This window comes from Primulina eburnea, chromosome 8, assembly GCF_022965805.1.
Source record: "Primulina eburnea isolate SZY01 chromosome 8, ASM2296580v1, whole genome shotgun sequence".
NCBI lineage: Eukaryota > Viridiplantae > Streptophyta > Magnoliopsida > Lamiales > Gesneriaceae > Primulina > Primulina eburnea.
Genome location: NC_133108.1, coordinates 39242452 through 39264868, shown reverse-complemented (window position 1 = coordinate 39264868; position 22417 = coordinate 39242452). Strand labels below are relative to the sequence as shown.

Genomic DNA, 22417 nt, shown 5'->3' with positions numbered 1-22417 from the left:
TTATAAATAAATTTTATCACATAAGACCCGCTCATAATATGATTAGCAAGACTATTACATTAATTCAAATATTTATCCAATATGATAGAAGAATAGCGGTTGCTGGCTTACGTCATAAAAAAATGTTGTATTGTTTCATATCTTGGGCTGAAAAAACTTTATACTTATTTTGCATAAAAATTACTTCAGTACAATACGTGAATTTATTTAATCAGATTAGATAATATTATTTTGTTAAGTATTTAACTACGGTAAATTCGTACCTGTTTTTAATCGAAATTTATGTTTATGAATATGTTAGCCAATTTGCTGAAAGTGAAAATATGAACACTAAAGATAAAGAACAGTGAATGACAACAGTTTTGTGTATGTAAAGACAAAGCACGAAACAAAAGAAATATACTATCGGAAGGTATAGTTTCGCGTATGAAAAAACAACAAGAATAAGTAAACCAAATCGAGGCTTGTAACAAGTACAATTTTCTTAAAAAAAAATTGTCTCTTGTATGTGCTTGATGATCAAAATGGACGACTGTTTCTTAGAATACAACAAGTAAACCTGTAATGACAGTAGCACAAATCACTACACTGGCAAGCTGAATTAATACCCGAACTATATCAGCAGATTATGCAGAACAAGAAGCAATAGGAACGAGGGATGAGTTGATATGCCTGGTGTGTTCGAGAGTTTGAGCTGGCCTCTATTATATATCATGATTGCATTCATAGGAAAGATCAAAAGTTGCCATCAATAGACAGCCATACGAAGCACCGACAACAAGCCATATAGAGGTGGAAGGTCTCACCAGACATGTGAAAGGTCTCTCTTCCGAAAAAAAATAAAAAAAAATAAGAAAATTTTGAATATAAAATTAGAACAATTATATTAATGTCAACATCTGCTACACATGTTTGTGTGCTCAAATATCATATATTAGTATTGTAACGATCATGGGCCATTAGACCCATGTTGGTTCGGCTTAATGACTCATGATCGTTACAAGTATATGATATAAAAGAGTTGATATTGAATATCATATGCTAGTTCCACATTTTTATTGTTTGTATCGATTTTCATCCGAAAAAAGACATGAGTCATTGATACAAATATTTGTTATTTCGTGCAAATATTTCGTGCAGCGATTCACTCAGGCCGTTCATGAGGTCCCGTACGTCAATCACGATTTACTGGCAGGAATCATGCAGCAAAACCTTCGTCACCGGAGATTCAAAGAGTCAATAGCGGGAAAACCCCCTAACACTTTGGAAGAATTACTTGAAAGAGCAGAAAAGTACATTCGCATCGAAGAAACAGTAGAACCTCGTTATCTTGTAAAAAGAAAGAGAGAGGATGAGAAATTCGGGGTCAATAAGGAAGAAAGGCAGGTAACTCAGAGCCCTCATCTCCAGCACATCCCGCTGAACTCATGCTTGACGGACATACTAGTGGTAGCCGAGAAGCAAGGTCTTTTGCAGCCCCCTCGCCCTATGAAAGAGAACTCGAAAAGACAACAATCTGACAAATATTGTCGTTTTCACAAGGACAAAGGTCATACCACAGAAGATTGTTTTGTCCTGCGAGCAGAAATAGAGAAACTCATCAAGCGAGGATACTTGGGCAGTTTCGTGGATAAGTCACGAAACCAGCAGGACAGTAAGCGCCCGGAATTCCAGCGCAAGCCCAGCCCTCTGAGAGGAAGCAACGACCAAGGGAAACGGCCCGAAAGGATAGAGGAGAACCTCCCTACTGGAGGAATCATCGCAGTAATTTCTGGAGGCCCGGCATATGGGGATTCGAATAGGGCGAGAAAAACTTTGATTCGCGCAGCGTTGCAAGAACTTCCATCTGCAACTAGTACCAAATCACACACCGTGCTCGAGATAGTCCAGTCGAAAGGAGATATGGTATTTGGTGACAGTGACCTGGAGTTCCCTCGTGGGGAACACAATGACGCCCTAGTCATCTCCGCCACCATTTCCAATTTCTGGGTGAGAAAGATACTAGTGGATTCAGGAAGTTCTGCAGACATCATTTTTTATAGCGCTTTTGTAAAACTAAGAATTGACAATGCCCTAGTAGCCCCGGTAAACACCCCTCTGGTTGGATTTGCGGGAGAGGTAGTTGAGGCATTGGGAGAGGTTTTGCTTCCCCTTTCCTTGGGGTCTTACCCACTAAGGACCACTAAGATAGTAAAGTTTCTCGTGGTGAAGTCTCCGTCAGCATACAACATTATTTTGGGGCGACCTAGCTTGAATTTGTTTCAGGCAATAGGCTCTACGTATCACATGAAACTTAAGTTCCCCACAACCGAAGGAATAGGGGAGGCCACTGGTGATAGCCGATTGGCGAGAGAATGTCATGCCATCACCTTGCAGGGGACATCAAGTCACCGAAAGAGGCAGGCTGCCCCAAAGGACTCATCACCCAGAAATAAGCAGAAGTTGGAGCATCATCCGGGAAACAGCGAGATTCATATTGTTGAGAGCGAATCAGGAAGAGACGAGAGACTTAAAGCCGCAGAAGTACTGAAAAGTATAGAAGTAACACCAAGAAATTCCAAGAGCAAGGTCAAGGTTGGAACAGGTTTACCGACTAATTTGGAAGAAGCCCTGGCAGCCTTTCTGAGAAATAACGCAGATGTATTTGCCTGGAAGGATGGAGCACTTCCCGGAATACCCCAGGAGTATGTGCTCCACAAACTCAAAGCAGATCCAAAGATAAAACCAATCAAGCAAAAGAAAAGAACGTTCGGTCTCGAGAAGAGCAGACATATCAGTGAAGAAGTAGAGAAGCTATTAACAGCCGAGTATATCCGCCCCGTCATGTACCCAGAGTGGTTGTCAAATGTCGTACTCGTACCGAAGTCGGGCAACAAATGGCGGTTGTGCATAGATTTCACTGATCTGAATAAAGCATGCCCTAAGGATCCTTTCCCGTTGCCAAGGATTGATTCGTTGGTAGACTCCACCGCCGGGTGCGAAATGCTTAGCTTCTTGGATGCATATCAAGGCTACAATCAAATTCGGCTAACACCTGACGATCAGGAAAAAACAAGCTTTGTAACTGATCGAGGAATTTACTGCTTCGAGGTGATGTCGTTTGGATTAAAGAACGCCGGGGCAACTTACCAGCGGTTGGTAAACAAGATGCTTGAAAAAACAATCGTGCGCAACATGGAAGTGTATATAGACGACATGCTTGTCAAGAGCATACGGGCTTCAACCCACACTGAAGATCTCAAAGAATGCTTTGACATTCTGAGAAAGTATAAAATGAAGTTAAACCCTGAAAAGTGCACATTCGGGGTCGGAGGAGGGAAATTCCTAGGTTATATGGTCTCAGTTAGAGGGATAGAAGCTAATCCTGAGAAGATCAGTGCAGTTTTGAACATGTCTCCTCCGAAGACGGTGAAAGGAATACAAGAGTTAACAGGACGGATCGCCGCCCTTAACCGATTCATCTCTTGGTCGGCAGATAAAGGCCTGCCATTCTTTAAAGTTCTTAGACAAGGAAGTAGATTCAAATGGACGAACGAGTGTCAACAAGCCTTCAGCAGCTTGAAAAAATACTTGACCACATCACCCTTACTTGTAAAACCGTGCGAAGGAGATACGTTGTTCCTTTATCTAGCAGTCTCGACCGAAGCAATCAGCACAGTGCTAACCTTAGAGGAAGGGCGCGAGCATAAGCCAGTATATTACGTGAGCAAAACATTGCAGGGTGCAGAACTTCGGTACACCAATATCGAAAAATTGGCCCTGGCGCTGGTCACTGGTGGAAGGAAACTACGTCCTTACCTCCAATCACATCAAGTGGTAGTGTTGACCAACCACCCCTTGAAAAATGTACTCTCCAGCCCTGAGGCATCTGGTAGGATGGTCAAATGGGCGGTGGAGTTGAGCGAGTACGGCTTGAAGTACCAACCGCGCCCAGCGGTCAAGGCCCAGGTTCTGGCGGATTTCATAGTAGAAATGGAGATAATGGAGGCAGAATGTTCCAGCCCCACTTGGACACTGTTTGTTGATGGATCTTCCACTGCAACAGGAAGTGGAGCCGGGATATTGTTAGAAAATCCTCAGGGAGACAAGTTTCAGTATTCCATAAGGCTTCAATTTTCGGCATCAAATAACGAAGCAGAGTACGAGGCTATTATAGTAGGATTAAAACTAGCTTTAGCCGTAGGATCAAAGAGGTTGATAGCGCACAGTGACTCCCAGCTTGTGGTTAACCAACTTCAAGGGACTTATGTGGCTAAGGAGGAAAAGATGGCCAGGTATGTGCTCCGGGTTAATGAGCTGCTCTCACGTCTAGAGAACTATGAGATAAAGCAGATACCCAGGGCCCAGAATGAAGTAGCAGATAGGTTAGCCAAGATGGCAAGTTCTATGACAAATATTGACAGTAGAAGGTCACTTTTCTAGCCATTACTAAGGAAGAAACGGAGGGACCAACTCTTGACATTCTGTGTGCTGGAGAGGGTGAACCGAGCTAGAAAGATGAAATCATCAGTTTTCTGGTGCAAGGAAGCCTACCACAAAATCCTTCTACAGCCCGAAAGCTTCGGATAAGAGCCGCTCGATTTACAATAGTAGATAATGAGTTGTACAAAAGGGGCTACTCCTTACCGTACTTGAAGTGTCTCGCTCCCAGTAATGCTAACTACGTACTTCGAGAGATTCACGAATGAATTTGTGGGAATCATTTAGGAGGAAGGTCATTGGCCCGTAAAGCTCTGCGACAAGGGTATTTTTGGCCCACAATGAGGCGTGACGCAGAAAAGTTGGTAAGACACTGTCGTGCATGCCAAGAGCACGCGAATATCAATCACCAGCCAGCTGCGCTCTTGCAACCCTTAGAAAGCCCCTTGCCTTTTGCACAATGGATATCGTGGGACCATTTCCCATAGCTTCTGGGCAGAGAAATTTCCTTCTTGTGGCCGTCGATTACTTCACGAAGTGGGTAGAAGCTGAACCTTTAGCTAAGATAGCTGAAAGAGACGTAATAAACTTTTTGTGGAAGAATATTATCTGTAGGTTTGGAATACCACAAGCCTTCGTCTCAGATAACGGAGCACAATTCTCAGGTTCCAAATTAAGAAAGTGGTGTGAGGGGTTTTCCATCAAGCAATTCTTCACTTCCGTAGGAAACCCCCAAGCGAATGGACAAACGTAAGTTACAAATCGTACTATCTTGCAGCACCTCAAAACCCGATTAGGAGCAGCCAAAGGCAAATGGGTGGACGAACTGCCGAGTGCCCTCTGGGCTTATAGGACTACGTCACGCACCTCTACCGGAGAATCACCCTTTAATTTGGTTTATGGGGCAGAAGCAGTGGCTCCCGCAGAGATAGGAGAACCTTCCATGAGAGTCCAGAATTATACTCTAGCGGATAACGAAAGAGCGATGAGGTTATCTTTGGATCTCATAGACGAGCTTAGGGAAGAGGCATCACTCCGTGTAGAAAGGTGCAGAGCGCAAATGGCCAGAGCATACAATAACAAGGTTAAGCATAGGTCATTTCAAGTAGGGGACTTAGTCTTGAGGAGGGCAGAAATCTTGCGGCAGGTAGGTAAACTCGAATCAAAATGGGAAGGCCCGTACAAAGTAATCGAGATAATCAAAGGAGGAGCATATCGACTTCAGCAACCAGATGGGAAGACCTTACCAAGAACATGGAACATTGCGAACTTAAAGAAATTTTACGCATAGACTACGTGTTTCTATTTGTTTTTACTTAAAGAGCAGTCAGTGACAAGATGTTATTACCTGAGTTGCGTTTATCAATAAATTTTAAAGTTTTTCTTGCATTTATCATCTTTTCATTTTACTTAATTAAAGAACCAAAACAAATATATATATATGTAACGCGCGCGAAAGTCATCGCGAGACCCAAGATGTCATAGAGAGCCACCCAAGCGTAAGAGGCTTGGCCAGCCCAGCGAGAAAGTGCGCAGACACTATAAGAGGTCACCAAAATAGAGTCCCGGATACCTACGCTTGGGTAACAACTTCCCGTCGAGACCACAGAGGCTTAATTATGCCCAAATTCATATTTAATTAAGCAGCGAGCATAAAGTATGACCGAGAGAAAACAAAAATTAATGCCTCGATGACATAGTAATCAAAATAAACTTCGACTAGACAAAATAGTTGAGCAAAAGTATGATATTAGAATAAAGCTCAGACAGGTCTAGTGGCAAAGGCAAAAATCATCCATCCTCGATAGCTTCGTCAGCAGGGAGCAAGTGCAGCGCACCAATGACCTCGCAGTCAACATCCCCCGCTGGAGGAAACTCTGGCAGAGGGTCAACCTGAGCGGTGTCGTCCAACTCTGCCACATGAGGTGAAATCCTCATAATCACCTCCTCAGGAACCAAGCCTGTCAAGCGGAGCTGGAGACGACAGTCTCGCACCACCTCATCACGGAGACCAAAAGCGTGACTGTAAACTTCGTCAGCATAGGCCGGAGAAGCACGAAAGACTGCTAGTGCCTTCTCCTCAACACCCGTCACAAAGGATTTTCCCGTCTTAGAAGCCAAGAACATCCCGCCAGTCTTCACCTCGGTATGGTGTTTGTCATAGAGGGAATCAAGCTCTTTACGCAATTCCTCATCATCTCTGGTCTTTTCCTCACATTTCTTTGTCAAGCAAGAAAGATCGCCTTGGAACTTCATGTTCTCCGATCGAAGACGTTCATTTTATTCCTTTAATTGGGAGAGCTCTCGACGAAATCGAGCCTCCTCAGCTCGACCTCTCTCCTCTCGAGCCTGGTAAGCACAGGCCAGAGACACAGCCTGAAAAGCAAGAGACAATTGGTTACATCACATAAACGTCCCTACAGAAAAGACACTGAGGGGCGAGGAAACCACATGGCAACCTATCAAGGCCAGGCAGTGGGATAGAGCAGCAGGGGGCTGAGGGACCAAATGAGCCATGTCATGATCACATATCATCTCCCCTCCCCTTTCTCCATCTCATATCAGGGTCATCTATATCCCAAAAAGACCTCACTTTCTCCTTAGCATTAACTCCTTCCGAGAATACAGAGTTCTTCCGAGAGCCTCGAGAAGACGATATCGGATCTCCACGACCTTTCTTAAAGTTTGGCGGGGTGGCCACTTCACCCTTCCTCTTGCCATCATCATGTCCTCTAGTACACTGGTCCTTTCTTTTATCCACAACAGCTCCAGAAGCATGGCTATCAGTGGACACAGGATGAGGCCCCTGACGACCTTGAGAACTAGACCCTCCTCCACGACCAGACGGGGGGTGTGACCCCGAAGTAGGGATAGAAGGTCGAGGAGCGGGAGGGTAGCGCCGGTCATCAACTCTTTTCTTCTCTCCGATAGAAAGAGACCTCCCCATAGTGTCTTCGCGAGCTTGAAGGGTGGCCAAGTTCACACGCAACCCTACAAGAAAAATAGGGGGCAATAAAGCATCAAAATTTCATAATTCAAACGTAAAAGTTAAAAATAGTGAATATTAACGATGTGCAAAAAGACAATTAGAGCAACAAAAGAGATACCGCTGGCCAACAAACTCTTAGGATCGAATAAATCATCAAAAAACCCCAGGGTTTGACACTGAACTTGCAAATGTCGATGAATCATTCTCATTTTCACAACACTACAACTAGAGCTCCAAGTTGAAGTTACGTCCCACCCACTATCCTTTACAAAAAGAAAATGGGACCGCCAATCCCCTCGAGTCGAGCGTAGTCTGACCATAAACTTGCAACCAGCACGAGGTTGAAAATAGACGGAGTAGTCAGCTTAAGGCATCGTACTGAGAAAAGAGAATGGAACAGAGAAGTAGTAGCCTGAATTTGAAACTCATTTGCTCGATGACAGAATCCCAGAAAATAAGTAAGTGAGTTTGGGGACAATTGACTGAAGCTTACACCTAAGGTGCGAGTCACCTCGACTAGTAAGGAATGGGGAGGAATGGAAAACCCACTATTAAAATGGGCCAAGGTCACGGTGAAATACCCTGCGGGTGGGTTGTGATAAGAATCCCCCAGTCCAGGAGCTTTAAACTCATAGTCAGACGAAATTCCCAGTTTACCCCTCAAACACTTCACATCCTGAGGAGTCAGAAGGCTCCGATCTAGGTCCCCGAGAATAACTTCTTGATCAAGATTATCGCCAAACGAGGAACCATGAAGGCAAGGCTAAAGACACTTGGGGGATGGGAAGGGAAGAAGTCTCAAGATCATCCATTAAATCATCATCACCCAAAGAACCCAAGTCACCAAGAAGGGTCAGGTCGCCCAGAGAACCCAAATCGCTCAAGAGGGACGGAGTGTCAGGGTGGTAGGAATAAGTATCTGAAACATCGTCCCAACTAAAATCACTCGAAAGGGGAGATTTGTGCGTACGACTAGCCATTAGTAGAGAGTACTCCTTACCACGAGGCGCACACCCTGCAAGAAGTTTTGAATTTTATCAGCTAACCTGAGAGAAGTAGCATTAGACGCCCAACCCAATCCCTAGCCCAAATTACCCCAAGCCACCAATCCCTAGCCCAAATTACCTCAAGCCAAATCCAATCCACAAATCAACCCAACCCAGTCCCTAGCCCAAATTACCCCAACCCAAATCCATCTCCCAAATAATACTAGCCCAATCCCTGACCCAAAACAACCCAACCCAAATCCATCTCCCAAATAATACTAGCCCAATCCACCCAAAACCATCCCCCAAATAATACTAGCCCAATCCCTGGCCCAAAACAACCCAACCCAAATCCATCCCCTGAATAATACTAGCCCAATCCCTATCCCAATTCACCACAACCTAAACCCATTGCACAAAACTACCCAACCCAACCCAACCCAACCCAACTCTTGGCAAACTGCCCCAGCCCAAACCCAGCGACGGCACCCACATACTGCAGAAAAAAAATAGCAACTCCTGCAACCGCATGCTGCGAGGAGAACTAGCAAGCTTGCGCCATCGCGTGACTACACCACGTGAACCGATCTACCTACGAGATTTCATAGACCAGCGTCCGCCGCAGCCCAGCCCAAGACCGTCACGAACCTTTTCCCAAAATCAGCAAAACGCACAAAAAACCCACAACAAACTAAACTCCAGGACTCTGCAACTCTGGTTCCCCCGAGAAAATCACCTCTCGCGGTTTACAGAACAACCAAACACTCAAGTGATAAGAAAGAAAACTTTTTTCAAACTCGATATTGGGTAAAAAAAAAATCGTGTAAATGGAGAAGAATTTGTGCACGGTTGTGCGAGAAAACAACAGGGGGGAGGACTTCAAATTTCTAGCCTTTTTTTTCAGATGCACAGTAAAAAATGGGAAAAGCATGTGAGAATATATGTATATAATATAAAAACAAGAACAAATGACTCATAAAGGGAGGAAGAAAAGCAGGAGGGGTACCTGACATGGTGGCGTAGGAGTAAAGGAAAAAGTGAGGCGTGTGGGACCCTTAATAGGGAGTAGTTTGACCTAGTGGCAGGATTAGAATGGAGAGCAAATAAAATCTTCTGTATCTTATTAGGAGCGTGGGGAAAATTTTTTTTAATTAGTACTCTCGATCACCTTCAGTAAAGTGTAGGTATTCGAGAGTGAGGGGCTTATGATGGGTATTAATCTAGAGAATTGTTTAGTTTTGTGGATATTAGTTTGGCGTAATTAGAATTTAATTAAGGTTGTAAAGATTGTCATGGGCCATTAATTAAGGGAAATGAGCTCAATAAAGAGCCCATGATATTCAAGCCCAGGGCCCATCATGAGAGTCTATAAATAAGAGCTATCTCTCCATTTTAAGGGGGTAAGGACTTTATCTCATTAATATGCTCCAAAAGTCTTTAGCTTTTGTGAGTACATATTTAAGTCGTTTGCTAACTTGAGTGTTGGAGGATTTGTCGCAGGGTATCTCCCGATACCTCTAACCTCATATCATGACGTAGGTGGCGACCCCGAAATTTACTGGTGTGGGCGCAAGAGTAGCGGATAATCTCTCGTAATAACTTGGTCACCCGAATTTCGTACAGCATCACATATAACATATATTATTACCAAATTTTCACTATTTGTACAAAATTTCATATGAGAATACAATTGTCGGCCTAGAGAGTATATAAACATTTTTCGTGTGAATCAAAAACTACAAAGAAAAAAAATAGGTTTGACAGTCACTGGAAACAAATACAACTATGATGTTGAAGATTTATTGATTATTTATTCTAGTTTCATGATATATAATTTATATTTGGAAAAAAAATTGAATTTATTTATATGTAAACAGCGTATGTTTTAACTTTAGATCATTGGACTGTGCGTAAACAACACCAACAGTGAGCACACTTGAGAGTTTAAGCGAATTTCGTGTGTGAAATGGCTCATGTTGTAAGACTATCTGACAGTTGTCTTTGTTTCTCGCTTAACCTCACTCTCATAGTCTTTAAATTCTGCGCGTTGGTCAAATACAAGGATGGTTTCTGTTTCAGAAGTTTATCTGTTGGTTTTAGTTTTGTTCCTCCAATTGCCTTTAGTCCCCGCAAGCAACTAACATCTTTTAAGGTAAAGTCGTTAACTTTCTTGAATTTAATCAATTTTTGGATATGTGCATGGATTTTATTTGATAACAAGTGCTTTTGCTTGCTGATATTGTGCAAAAAACTTGATCAAGGATTGTTTCTTGAAGATTAATTTCTTTGTGTTTTGTTCTTGTCTTCTAATTTGAAAAGGGGATAAGATAGAATATCAGCAGATCGAGTTTAGCGAAACATCACTTCTTTCTTTCATGCTTGGTTTTCAAGCTTCAAAATTTAATGCACAAATTCATTGAAATATGGTTATTCTATCTTTTAGATGTAAACCTGAGTGACATTTTTAATCCATTTAGACTCCCACTCCCAAGGATCTGGGAGCCAATTATCTGATTTGATTCTAGTTTTACTTGTTCTAATTCATTTGTTCTCTTAACACTCGCAGTAAACCTGTTCTTTGGGACTTCTTGAACAGATAGTAATACTAATTTTTGGGAATAGAAAAATGAAATGAAAGCTTGCTGTTGTTTTGTCAACTTATTAGTTTGCAGTGTTCACTGCATGAATGTAAACAGTATTTGAGTAACTAGTAAGTCTGATATTTTCTCTTTTATCCAGTGAACAAATCACATTGTCTAAAAAGATTATGACTTGCAGTGTGCTATCCTGTGGTTCAAATTTTCCCTCTTTTAGAAAACTGCTTGTTGAATCTGTTTTTCTGATTCATCAGGTGACGTTTGGTATTAGATTCATGTGAATGTCGCTAAGACTGAGCTGCCCAAGTGGTGGGGAAGATATGCATGCCCAAATATGAAAGGCATTCAATCCACACAAGAATTCTTGAGCGCCTTGAGTGAGGCTGGAGATAAACTAGTTATTGTTGAGTTCTATGGAACACGATGTGCTTCTTGCCGAGCATTATTTCCCAATGTAATTTTTATTTTCCAGGTTTTATAGTACCCTGATGATAGGATGGTCTATTGAAAGATTATTCAATGGCCATCAAGTTAAACTTCTCTACGCATTGAGGTACATGTGATTGATGTAAATGACCTGAATACAAGATACTTGTACAAAAGGAAATTTATGTGGAGTGAAAGCTTGGTTACTTGGTAGAAGAAGGTAAATCATTCAATGGTACACTGGAGAATCCTTGTCTGAACCTATGCTAATTTGAGATCTTTCCTAAGATCGATTTTTCCAATTCACTTGAAATCAGTGTTAGCCTGGGAGAATTTTGAAGTTAATACATCTGTATGTCATACCTCGAAAAAATAAATCATGATCTAATTTATTTTCCTCCATACATTACACATTGTGATTCATTTTTCAGTTTCTCTTGTAGTTTAATTGCTTGTTACAATATGAGCTTTGCAGAACAGCAGATGAGCATCCCGATATTGTTTTCTTGAAAGTCAATTTCGATGAAAACAAGACCTTGTGCAAGAGTTTAAATGTGAAGGTTCTTCCTCAATTCCACTTTTACTGTGGAGCAGATGGACCGCTTGAGTCCTTCTCATGTTCCCTTGCCAAAGTAAGTTAGCTAATTCTGTTCTTTTTCTTTTCTTGCTTTTGCTGTTGGTAATAAATTCCTTTAATGCCGCCTGAGGTTAAGAATTTGCGTTTCAGATAATACTTGATTAAAATTTGAGTGGTATCTGGCTTTGATATCAAGTTGTTTAGTTCTAAACTGGGTGAAATGATTTTTGGCCTCCGGTGATAATTAAAACAGCTAAATCCTTCTGCTGAAAAGGTGTAAAAACTGTAGTCAGATTTGAAATATTTTGCTAAAGAACTCGTGGCCACAAATTATGTGCCTTTATGCTCATCTCTCGCTGCTCTTAAAAATTTGTTCTCTTAATCGCCTAAGTAATTCAAAGCATTGTCTGTAGCCTAATAAAACAGAACATTCAAATTTTAGACACATAACTAAAGATCTATTTTTATCAATGGGTTATTTTCTAGACCTCCTCTTTCTGACAGATATTAGTTAAGGAAGAAGAGGAACGAAATCTTCAATTTTAACAAAATTAAAGAGTTGTGTTTGAATCATCATGGGAGAGTAGAAGGGTCAAAAAACCTTAAAGAACAGTAATAATTTCTCATGAATGCACGTCATTGGAGTGCTTGGCATTTTTGAAAGCACGCTAAATGTCACTGGGCGAGGGTTTTCTGCTATTTTTATTATCAGATTGGAGACAAAAAAATTTTACTCTGTATCAGTGGCACATAATGAACTTTAGAGTGAATATATAATAAAAATACTTCTGTCAGTTTCAGAAAATAAAAGATGCCACTGAAATACATAATACAGCTCACTGTAGCATCGGCCCCCCTAAAGGCGTTGGAGATCTGAACTTCGAAAGCTCCACGAGGCCGAAGGAGCAGCAAGCGAAATCAACTGGAACATAATTCCTTAAATCCTACCAATTGTGTATAGCTACGGATTTGTTGTTTGATACTAGGGATGACTCCTTGTGTAAAGTGTTTGTACATTATATATGTTTGTAGGAAATTCTTGAAATAAGATCACACAATGTGACCATGTTCAATGCTTGGAAATGTACTTTACATTCCAATCTGAAGGTTTGGTACTAAAAATTCAGGATCATATCTTGGAGAAGAGAGAGGGAGATAAAATATAATCTATTTTGTGGGAGTAACACATTAAGAATTATAGAAAGCATTAGGTGCGGAAAATTTAATTATCATTTTTTTTGTTGAGTGTTGACAGGCCTCTTTCGATTCGTGTTCCTAACTACAGAGAAATACTGAAGCTAATACATCTATGACTGTAACGTGTGTGTGGGGATCGAATGTGGTCGTTGGTGGTCGTAAATAGCGATAATGTTTCCTTAAAAATTTTGCAAGATGGAAAGGAAAAATTAGTGTGACCATCTGAAGTTAAATAGAATTACAGTAACTCCTATATATCTTGTTTAATTTGGGAGAGTTTTCTTGTGACACAGATGAAATGAAGACATATATGATAGCAGCTATAAAAGGAAATTATAAACAAATAATATATGCCATAATTATTTTTAAAAAAAAAGAACAAAAAATAAACATAATCATATCAAAGTTCTGTAAAATCAAGAAGGAAATGGGACAGTCAATAAGATGTGGAGAGTGACAAACTCTCCACTGGGAAAAAGTGTAAATGATGTTTTTTTATATATATAAAATATAAAAAAAATCTTACTTAAGGTAGTGGAAGCATAAGTTTGTTATTTTGAGAGTAATCTTTTTTCCCCGCTGAATTTAGTATCACACCCTGACCAAAGAGAGCAACCGGAAAACAAACAGTGACTCTTAATTTTTCATACACATCTACTATCACACTTTGCTCGAGCGTTCGTATTCATGCAACATGGCAGTGAGCAGTAACTTAACAGCAATCCTGAATTTCGTAGCCTTGATGTGCTCCATCCCTATAATTTCCTCTGGCATATGGCTTGCTTCTAAACCAGGAGACGACTGCATCCATTGGATTCGATGGCCTCTCCTTTTCATCGGAATCGCATTCTTAGTCGTGGCCCTCACCGGATTTCTGGGCGCATATAAGAAAAAAGAAGGCCTGTTGGGAGTGTACTTGGTGTGTATGGCTATGCTCATAGTGGTGCTTCTCGTCCTCCTTGTGCTGGCCTTTGTGGTCACACGCCCTGACGGCGCCTACTCCATTCCCCAAGTGGGATTCCGGGAGTACAGGCTGGAAGGTTTTTCCTCTTGGCTTCAGGATCAGGTTACAGGCAATGATAATTGGGGGAAGATATGGGCTTGTTTGGCGGATACTCAGACATGTTCTAAGCTTGCCAACAGATATTTCTCTGCTGCTGATTTCTTTGCTGGTCATCTGTCTTCTCTTGAGGTATGCAATTGAGTTCATTAGTTAATACTCCATATAAATCTAGTATCGGACTCACATATATGGATGCGTCCTAGCATATACAGTCCATGTTTGTTTGTTTGTTCATGTTATTTTGTCATAGGAGAGAGAAAATAAAGAACAACATTTTAATTGTACACTAGCATTTTCTGAGATTTATTTTACAGAGTGAGATAGTAATACTGTAATAGACTAATAGTTTGTTAATAAGTTCATCGAGATGTAAGAAAACTACCCTGACATGTTGTGACATTACAAATTAAGGTTGATTTGAGTTATGAACTGTGAGATGAATGAAATATTTAAGGGGGAGTGGTGTTGATTACCACTCAAAGGGACACTTCTTCCCTTGTTCTTTCTCTCGCTGTCTTCATGTATACAGTTTAGTGTTTCTTTTTAGTTGGTTGAAAGTGTGAGACGAACCACGAACTAACAACCATTGACCATTAGCATCGAAGAAGCTAGTTGACTGCTCACAAGATTGGTCGAACGGACTCGGACTTGTATGTTAGTTTAGGGGCTGAGGCTCGAGGGTTTTGCTGAAATGATCTTTACTTGGTTCAAGAGACACTTCTATCATTATTTTCTTTCCTTGACTTTGATATAGAATAGAAAATGCATACATGCATAAAGTTATAACTAAATTTTGTTGAGTTAAGGTGATCATATCAGCACTTGTGGTTAGCTGTCGAATACAGGGCAGGTTTGTTTTCTCTTACTTCTCTCCATCTTCAAAAAAAGGTTCTTTTTAATCTACAGATGAATTAATAGAGATTCCAGAAATATCTGTATACATTACTCCATCATCCATCATCCCACTAATTGGTATAAGCTGATTTACAGTCAGGATGCTGCAAGCCTCCCATAATATGTGGGTTGCAGTACTCGAGTCCCACGACTTGGATCGGATCATCGAACGTAGCAGCAGACGCGGATTGTGCTCTTTGGAACAATGATCCGAGAATATTATGCTACAACTGTGACTCTTGCAAAGCTGGTTTGCTTGAAAACTTGAGGCAGGAATGGAGGAATGTCAGCATTATACTAATCATAACATTGGTGGTTCTCATTTGGGTTTATCTCATAGCTTGTAGTGCATACAGAAATGCTAAGAAGGGTTGATGCTTCTAAAAATATACATTAATTTTTATTTCTACAATTTTATATGCAGTTTTTTTATTAAAAAAAATAAATAAATAAATAAATTCTTTTCTTTCTTTTTTTTTCTTTTTTTCCCTTAAATTTTGAAGGAATAAAATTTAATGGACTCCATCACATGCTCATATTCCTATTCTCATCAATTTGAAAGAATAAGAATCATGTGCTTTACCTTTTGCTTTTGGACCTATCAATTCACCCTTTCTTTGAAAATTTTGAAAGCTTTCAACTGTTGATTTTACTCATGTTTTGATCTGATATAAAAAATCAGAATAAATTATAACCGTTTGTATGTTTGTAAGAATTTTGTTTAGGAAAAACACAAGTGCTTAAAAATAATTAGAATTTAAAAATATATGTAGCTTTCAAAGCGTCAGCTAGAGTTTCTTTTGACAAAATGAAAGGGAAAAAAAGCTATTTATTATTCTTATTTTATCCAATTAATGTTAAATTTTACGAGTTTGACTTTTATGCGAGAAATATGAGTTTCATATATTAGGACATTATACATTCTTGTAGGACAAATAAAGTTACTATATATGGAGTTTTTTTGTTGTACAAAGATAAAGATGAATAAAAAGACATTGAACAACTATATATATTAAACTCGTTAGCATTCACTTATTGAATGGACAAAACGTTATTTCAACTTATACTCATATAAGTGTTCACGATAAGTATTCATCGTATCAAATATACACACATATATATACATAGAGAGAGAAGTGTATATCAAGAACTTTGAAAATCCAGTTTACTAGATCTTGTCTTAAAAATGATAGTACTAACCCTTGTGTGTTACTTCAACTGGTACTCAAATAAGTGTTTTATGTATCCGTTAATCGAAATTTGAATTTCAGATATATATGGTAAACACCCGTATCTTATTAGCTGGGCCTAGCTCGATTCAAAGGCAGACCTCCATACTACATGAGTTTTGGAACCACTTATAACTTTGGATTTTTTTCTTCCTTCCAGCCTTTTTTTTAGGTCGACATTCTATCGAAAATTGTTAACGTGTCTGTATCGTATCATCAATCTATATCTATTCTATATTATCTATAAAAGTGTGGATCGTTGATGTGTTTTCCGATTGTGAAAAGATACAAATTATCCTACGAGGAGCAGCTGTCCGCGCTTACCAAGCGCGGACGGTACTCCACTTGAGCACCGTCCGCACTTGGTAAGCGCGGATTGCAGTAGAATTGAAATGTTTTTTTAACAAATTATTTTAGAAAAAAAAAATTAAAATTAAATTATTTTTTTAAGAAAAACCCCGCAATCACCGACTCACCCGTGGCTGAATTTGTTTGTGCCAAAGTCTCGGATTCTTGATTTCAATGCTGGTGTTCTTGTCAATCTCATTCCCAAGATCAACACTCAACTCATCCTCCTCTACCCATTTAACCGAGACAAGCAATCACTCTACAATCCCCAACCTTTTTTAACTTGATTGATATTATTATTATTATTTATTTTTTCTTCATATTTTACAATTAATTTACTTGTTTGTTCTTTGTGTTTAAATTTTTCCAGATGGGATAAACGAATGTCTGCAGTTACAGCATATGAGAACATCTTCTATACTCCAGGACTACTTCATTCGAGTAGCCCCAACGAGACAAAGATTTACGATGAAGTGAATAATGAAATACTTCGATTCTGTCAAAAAATTGATATCAAGATCAAACAATATCTTCTGCACTACAAATCAAGGGAAGATTGGAACAAACATTATGGCTCCAAATGGAACACTTTCCAAGAAAAGAAAACCAAGTTCGACCCAAAATTGATATTATCACCCGACCAAAGAATTTTCAATCATCAATAACTTATATTAAGACTGACAATTTAGTTTGGTTCGAGTTGCTCACTCCTCAGGACTCAAAAGGTCGATTTGCTTTCTTTGTGAATAATATTGCAAAGGTACTTACTTACTCGGGTTAAATAGGTCGACTTCAAGAAAAGAATAACTTCTTTATTTTTCTTAAATGTTATTTAGATTTCAAGTTTATCATCAATCTCATCATAAATTACACATTTAACAGCTAATTTCACAAAATTAAAGTAAAATTTTGTAATATACGTTTAATCTCGTGCTTAAAGTCAAATCAGCAGTCGCTTAAGAAAATCAAACTTGTTGAGCCTAAGTTACTCAAAATTATCCAAGTTAAGTTCTCCAACTTTAAAATCTAGACTTGATCAAAGTCGAGCTCGAATCGGAGTATTAATTATATTATTCCCGTCGAGCTCTCCTAGGTGCCACTTGAGCTCGACTCAGCTGCATCTACATCTACATCTACATCTCTAACAAAGTAAAGAAAAAGGTTGAAACAAATATTTGTACCGTTAGTGCCCTAAAGCTCGTCAATAAAGGTTAAGGTTTGTAAGATTATGAAGATTGGTATAAATCCTTAGCAGGTCAGTTCCAAACAATTGCATTATAATACTAGTCCTCAGTAACATCTACACATTAATATAATTACATTTTTAAGTATTTTTGGCTTTGGAAATTATCTAAAAAAAAACAAAAAACAAAATCCTAACAAATAAATGAAACCAGCGGCATTCCAAATCCAAATATCATAAGACCATTAACTTTAAATTTATGTGTTTCATGTCAGTTAACAAGTATTTCAAATTCACCCAATAATGATGTCTTTCGAAATTCACTATACTTTATGTAACATAGTGTAAATAAGTAAATAATGGATTTAAGATTTGATCTTTTGTTTCGTTGCAATAAAATTATAATCGAAATCCATGAATTTCAAATTAATCTCCACAATTGCACCATAAAAGAATTCATGCAAAAGCAGCAATGGTATCGGATTACCACAAAGAAGTGTATCTCAGAAACAAACACAAAAGCACATCGTTATCCAAGTAGTTTCCTAAGAACAGTTTGAAAGGCTATTATAGTCTCCAAAAAGTGCACAAGACGTAAAGGCAGATGGAAAATCAACAGTAGCCTTCACAAGTCTGAGACATAAACAAAAAGACCATGTCATGGAACAGGAATGCTCCAGGATCAAAATTTCATCTTTATTTTGTCTAAATACGCATATAAAAGCATCAAGATAGCTATTATACATACTAATTTATAAAGTAAGCATGTTTCTGAAATGCAAGATCAAACGGCATGTGAGATATTATACCACATGCGTGATAATGTCAACACGTTGCACATGTCCTGCATCTCCAAAACTTTAGGGAAAGCCAAAATATTTCAGAATTTCCTTCCATATGTTACGCCGCCACCGAGATATTGCAAACATTTTTCACAATTAAACAGCTGGAACCTTTTTTCCGTCCTCAATAAAGAAAATGACGGTCTCTGAGACCTAAAACAAGAGGGTAAGCCCTTCAATCAATTTCACAACCGGTGCAAAAACGTTGAATTATATTGAGAAAATGAGCACAAATTGCAGTTCATTTTAAAGAATTAAGCTAAAAAAAGGATTATATAACCAATTACATACGCAAAAGAACCATTTTCATGAAAGTGATTCATGGCAAGTTTTTTCTTTACATTTTTTAAAGACGAAAAACAAATTTTAATAACAAGAATAAAGTTGTCTTTGCATTGGAAACATGCAAAATGTTCTTTTAAGTTGATGGAAATTTCTTATTAAAGCTGCGTGTAGGCACAAGAAGTAGAATAATTAAAGATATATTGTCCTGGTAATGGAGCTGTCATCCAATTTAGGCCAAGCTGTAATCCCTCCTTGAGTTATACATATTATAATGCAGAGCACTGTGCTGAACGCAAGGTCAAAATTCTAAGCCCTGTATTAACATATTTGTTAAATGACAGAACCATGGGTTCCAGTACTCAGATTCAAAGACATGCTCTCGTTGATATTTTGCATGAAATGACACCAAAACACACACACAAAAATTGCCACGCATGAACAAATACATACACTACAACCTAGGCACCATGGAAAGAAGTTTCAGAGCAGCATGATTGTATAATACTTAGCAGCAAGAGAAATTGATTTGAAGTAAAATTATAATCTACGTGAAGCATCAACTGAGAAATAATATCTTCCATGGGCTTTCTGCATGAACTCCTCCGTTACCTCAATCCAACAACCAACTCAGAAGCACATTACTGATCTAGACTAGTTAATTTTTTTCAAATTTCGCACACAACAATGGACTTGAGGAATGATAAAGAATGGTGCAATATCTTTGCTTTTATATGGATGCAAATAAACACAAGGTCATGTATGTCCAAAAATAATATAAACTTTAGTAGAATAAACATAAAATTCACCTACATTTTAGCAATGAGTAACGGCATCATTTTAATCCAAATATGCAAGGCAAGCAAAGAAAATATTACTTGAAAAGAAAAAAAAGAAGGCATGAAATTACATCTGGCCAGGTGTCAGTAATAAACTCTACAATGTCATAGACGATGTCTCCTTGAACATCAATTTGTTCCTTCTCGGTGGGGCCCTATTCAACATATCATATATCAGAAAGGTGGAAAAGCAAACCGTTTACATGTTTGAATACTTATGTCGAAAAGGTTTATGCTGCTAATGCAAAATACCTTGACAACGGAAGCTCCAGTGGCAAATTTCTTCCCAAGCTTCTTCGATGCATCATTTAGTTTAACCCCTAAATTTTGAAATGTACAACAAGCAGGTTATAGAACCTTCACCAAGAGATAATATAGTAAAAGTAAAATACAAGGAGCATACACCCTTACCAAAAAGTTCAAGGCCTTTCACAGTGGTGATACATTTCCTCTTGTTTCGAGTCACCTTTTCAATTATTACCTCCGGCTTCTCCTGCAGAACTTGAAAGTTTCAATACTGCCACTGTGTGTGGAACTCAAATGGACCAGACAATTCATCATGCAACTAGAAACCAATTATAGAGCATATCATGTATCAAAACTGTATAAAATATCAGTGTTTGCAAATGATATTGATAAAACCTGAACTGGGTGCCCACTACACCCATCATTGTGATTGATACATTATTACAACCTCCCATTGAATTTCATGGTCAAGCACGTATGCAGTAATTTCCATTTTAAATTATTAAAAATATTACATAGAGACTAGGGATACAATCCAAGCTGGGGACTAGATGCTAGAGTAAAGCCAGTGTATGATACACCTAATAGGTTGCTCTGTGTGCGACTTGATCATAAACAAAAGCTTCAGGTGACATAGCTCCTAAATCCTAAAGTCTTGAAACTGGAGAAAGATAGAGCTTCAACATGCTATGTTCTCCATATAAGCAACTATCGATTAATTTATGGTAACTGAACCATGCACTACAGTCTACATTATGTTCAGATTCTCGATTCAAAAAATATAATATGAGAACATTTCTGTAACTACCTGAGCAAGCAAGTAAAGAGAAATAAGAAATAAAATAAGAATCTTGGCTGCATCTTCCCGAATCCAGTAAATCTATTTTTATACCATTTTACTGGCAGTTGCATGCGAAAAATCATTGCTAAACATCCATTCAAAAATAATTCACTAAATCTAAAGCAAACTAAGATTCCAACCCATTATTTACAAAAAAAAAATTGCACAATTACAATACAATTGTGGCTTTCAAACTTAGCATGAGAAAATATTCTTTGCAAAAATCGTACCTTTTTTTTAATTTTCCCACCAGGTAATCGTTTTACTTCTTCCTTCGGTTGAGAAGAAGAACCTGTTGAAATCAAGAAGAGTAGTTCAAAAAGCAAGCCAAAGTAAATTTAATAGGTTTGAGTGTTCGACAATCAAAAGACAACAAAAAAAGTTGTTCACTTTCAAATCATGCACTCAAATATTCAATTATACAGCGACAACCGATGGAAAAACACGCTGAGGTAATGCAAATTAAGATACTTTTTAAAAAAACACAAATAAATAAATACAAGTACTTCAACCAAAAAAAAAAGATTACATTTCATTTGAAAAATGATATAAGAAATACTGCTGTATAACATCCTCTATCTGTTTCATAATTCTAAGCTCAAAAGAAGCACATTGTATTTTTTAGTCATTCACAAAAATAGTGAGAAGAACAAGTTACACAAACTGAATACAGGATCAATATATAAGGCTAAAAATGCATCGAAATACAGGATTAAAACAGTCGAAAAAAATTTACAAACAGAGATACTTGTGTGTGTGCAGAAGTACCATTGGAGGAGATAGAAGTGGACAGAAGCTCCGCGCCAGCCTCTGAAACCAAGACGTAGATTGAAAAAAGAAAACAGGGTAAAGTATCTCGAATTACAGATCATACTCGTACAATTAGGGTTCAAGGGGAAACCTTTGACAAGATCTGGATAAAGTTCAGGGGCGTTTTGGATCAACCATGGCTTGCATTTGTCAAAGTCGGATCCAAACTCGCAATACTCAGCGGGTAATCCGCAAACCCCGCAGTATGAAACCCTAACCGGTTCAGGCTTCTCGGCCATAACTGCAAACTTGTGGAGAGACACTCGCGGCGGTGATCGTCTTTGGGAGCCTCACGTCACACGACAGCGTTTTAAGAGGCCGTGATAAATAAATGACCTTTATATATATCATCGTGCATAGATATGTACCAAAAAAAAAATAGTTCTATTTGTTGTGAAAAAGTAAAAATTTACTCTAAAAATTTATCAAACTACACATTTTATAATATTTTTTTCTCTACTCAATTGTGATTTTCTTCACAAATGAGAGATCTATTTATAGAAAATCTTTACAAATAATCCAAAAATAAATTCATGATCACCTATATCATCACACACTAATTTTCAATATTTACAACTCTTATTTTCAACATTCAAATATTCAATACACACATTTTAAATATTATTTTTCAACACTTCTCCTTGTGATG

General features: G+C 38.6%; 4 protein-coding genes across 6 annotated transcripts; 2 read left to right on the top strand and 2 right to left on the bottom strand.

Moving 5' to 3' along the window:
- Window positions 1–1200: 1200 nt before the first annotated feature.
- Window positions 1201–4422, top strand: LOC140839257 (uncharacterized). The gene has a single exon (XM_073205897.1). The coding sequence runs from the start codon at window positions 1201–1203 to the stop codon at window positions 4420–4422; it is 3222 nt and encodes a 1073-aa protein (XP_073061998.1).
- A 2521-nt stretch (window positions 4423–6943) lies between these two features.
- Window positions 6944–8490, bottom strand: LOC140837955 (uncharacterized). The gene is made up of 2 exons (XM_073204030.1): window positions 7527–8490; window positions 6944–7410 (listed from the first exon to the last, which is right to left on the bottom strand). Exons 1-2 carry the CDS (start codon window positions 7726–7728, stop codon window positions 6944–6946), a joined length of 669 nt encoding a protein of 222 aa, XP_073060131.1. The 5' UTR covers window positions 7729–8490.
- A 1818-nt stretch (window positions 8491–10308) lies between these two features.
- LOC140839651 (tetraspanin-2-like) lies at window positions 10309–15560 on the top strand. Of its 3 annotated transcripts, none has more exons than XM_073206509.1 (5): window positions 10309–10546; window positions 11263–11445; window positions 11893–12049; window positions 13929–14383; window positions 15245–15560. In XM_073206509.1, exons 3-5 carry the CDS (start codon window positions 12034–12036, stop codon window positions 15521–15523), a joined length of 750 nt encoding a protein of 249 aa, XP_073062610.1. In that variant the 5' UTR covers window positions 10309–10546; window positions 11263–11445; window positions 11893–12033; the 3' UTR covers window positions 15524–15560. The 3 variants fall into 3 exon arrangements, with proteins under 3 accessions (XP_073062610.1, XP_073062608.1, XP_073062609.1); XM_073206507.1 differs by having other exon boundaries at window positions 13250–14383; XM_073206508.1 differs by having other exon boundaries at window positions 11246–11445; window positions 13250–14383.
- Window positions 15561–18580: 3020 nt separating this feature from the next.
- LOC140839650 (translation machinery-associated protein 22) lies at window positions 18581–22101 on the bottom strand. Its single transcript, XM_073206506.1, has 7 exons — window positions 21860–22101; window positions 21727–21768; window positions 21189–21250; window positions 20283–20364; window positions 20124–20191; window positions 19943–20026; window positions 18581–18903 (listed from the first exon to the last, which is right to left on the bottom strand). Exons 1-7 carry the CDS (start codon window positions 22005–22007, stop codon window positions 18847–18849), a joined length of 543 nt encoding a protein of 180 aa, XP_073062607.1. The 5' UTR covers window positions 22008–22101; the 3' UTR covers window positions 18581–18846.
- Between the last annotated feature and the right edge of the window lie 316 nt (window positions 22102–22417).

Excerpts from the sequence above, each read along its gene's own strand:
- LOC140839257 (XM_073205897.1), top strand. The coding sequence starts at position 1,201 with ATGCAGCAAAACCTTCGTCACCGGAGATTCAAAGAGTCAATAGCGGGA.
- LOC140837955 (XM_073204030.1), bottom strand. The coding sequence starts at position 7,728 with ATGGTCAGACTACGCTCGACTCGAGGGGATTGGCGGTCCCATTTTCTT. Across the intron at positions 7,411-7,526 it reads TAAGAGTTTGTTGGCCAGCG|GGTTGCGTGTGAACTTGGCC; the intron begins GTATCTCTTTTG and ends TTTTTCTTGTAG.
- LOC140839651 (XM_073206507.1), top strand. The coding sequence starts at position 13,886 with ATGGCAGTGAGCAGTAACTTAACAGCAATCCTGAATTTCGTAGCCTTG. Across the intron at positions 14,384-15,244 it reads GTCATCTGTCTTCTCTTGAG|TCAGGATGCTGCAAGCCTCC; the intron begins GTATGCAATTGA and ends GCTGATTTACAG.
- LOC140839650 (XM_073206506.1), bottom strand. The coding sequence starts at position 22,007 with ATGGCCGAGAAGCCTGAACCGGTTAGGGTTTCATACTGCGGGGTTTGC. Across the intron at positions 20,027-20,123 it reads CTGGAGCTTCCGTTGTCAAG|GGCCCCACCGAGAAGGAACA; the intron begins GTATTTTGCATT and ends TATGTTGAATAG. Across the intron at positions 18,904-19,942 it reads TTACTGACACCTGGCCAGAT|GTCTCAGAGACCGTCATTTT; the intron begins GTAATTTCATGC and ends CTCTTGTTTTAG.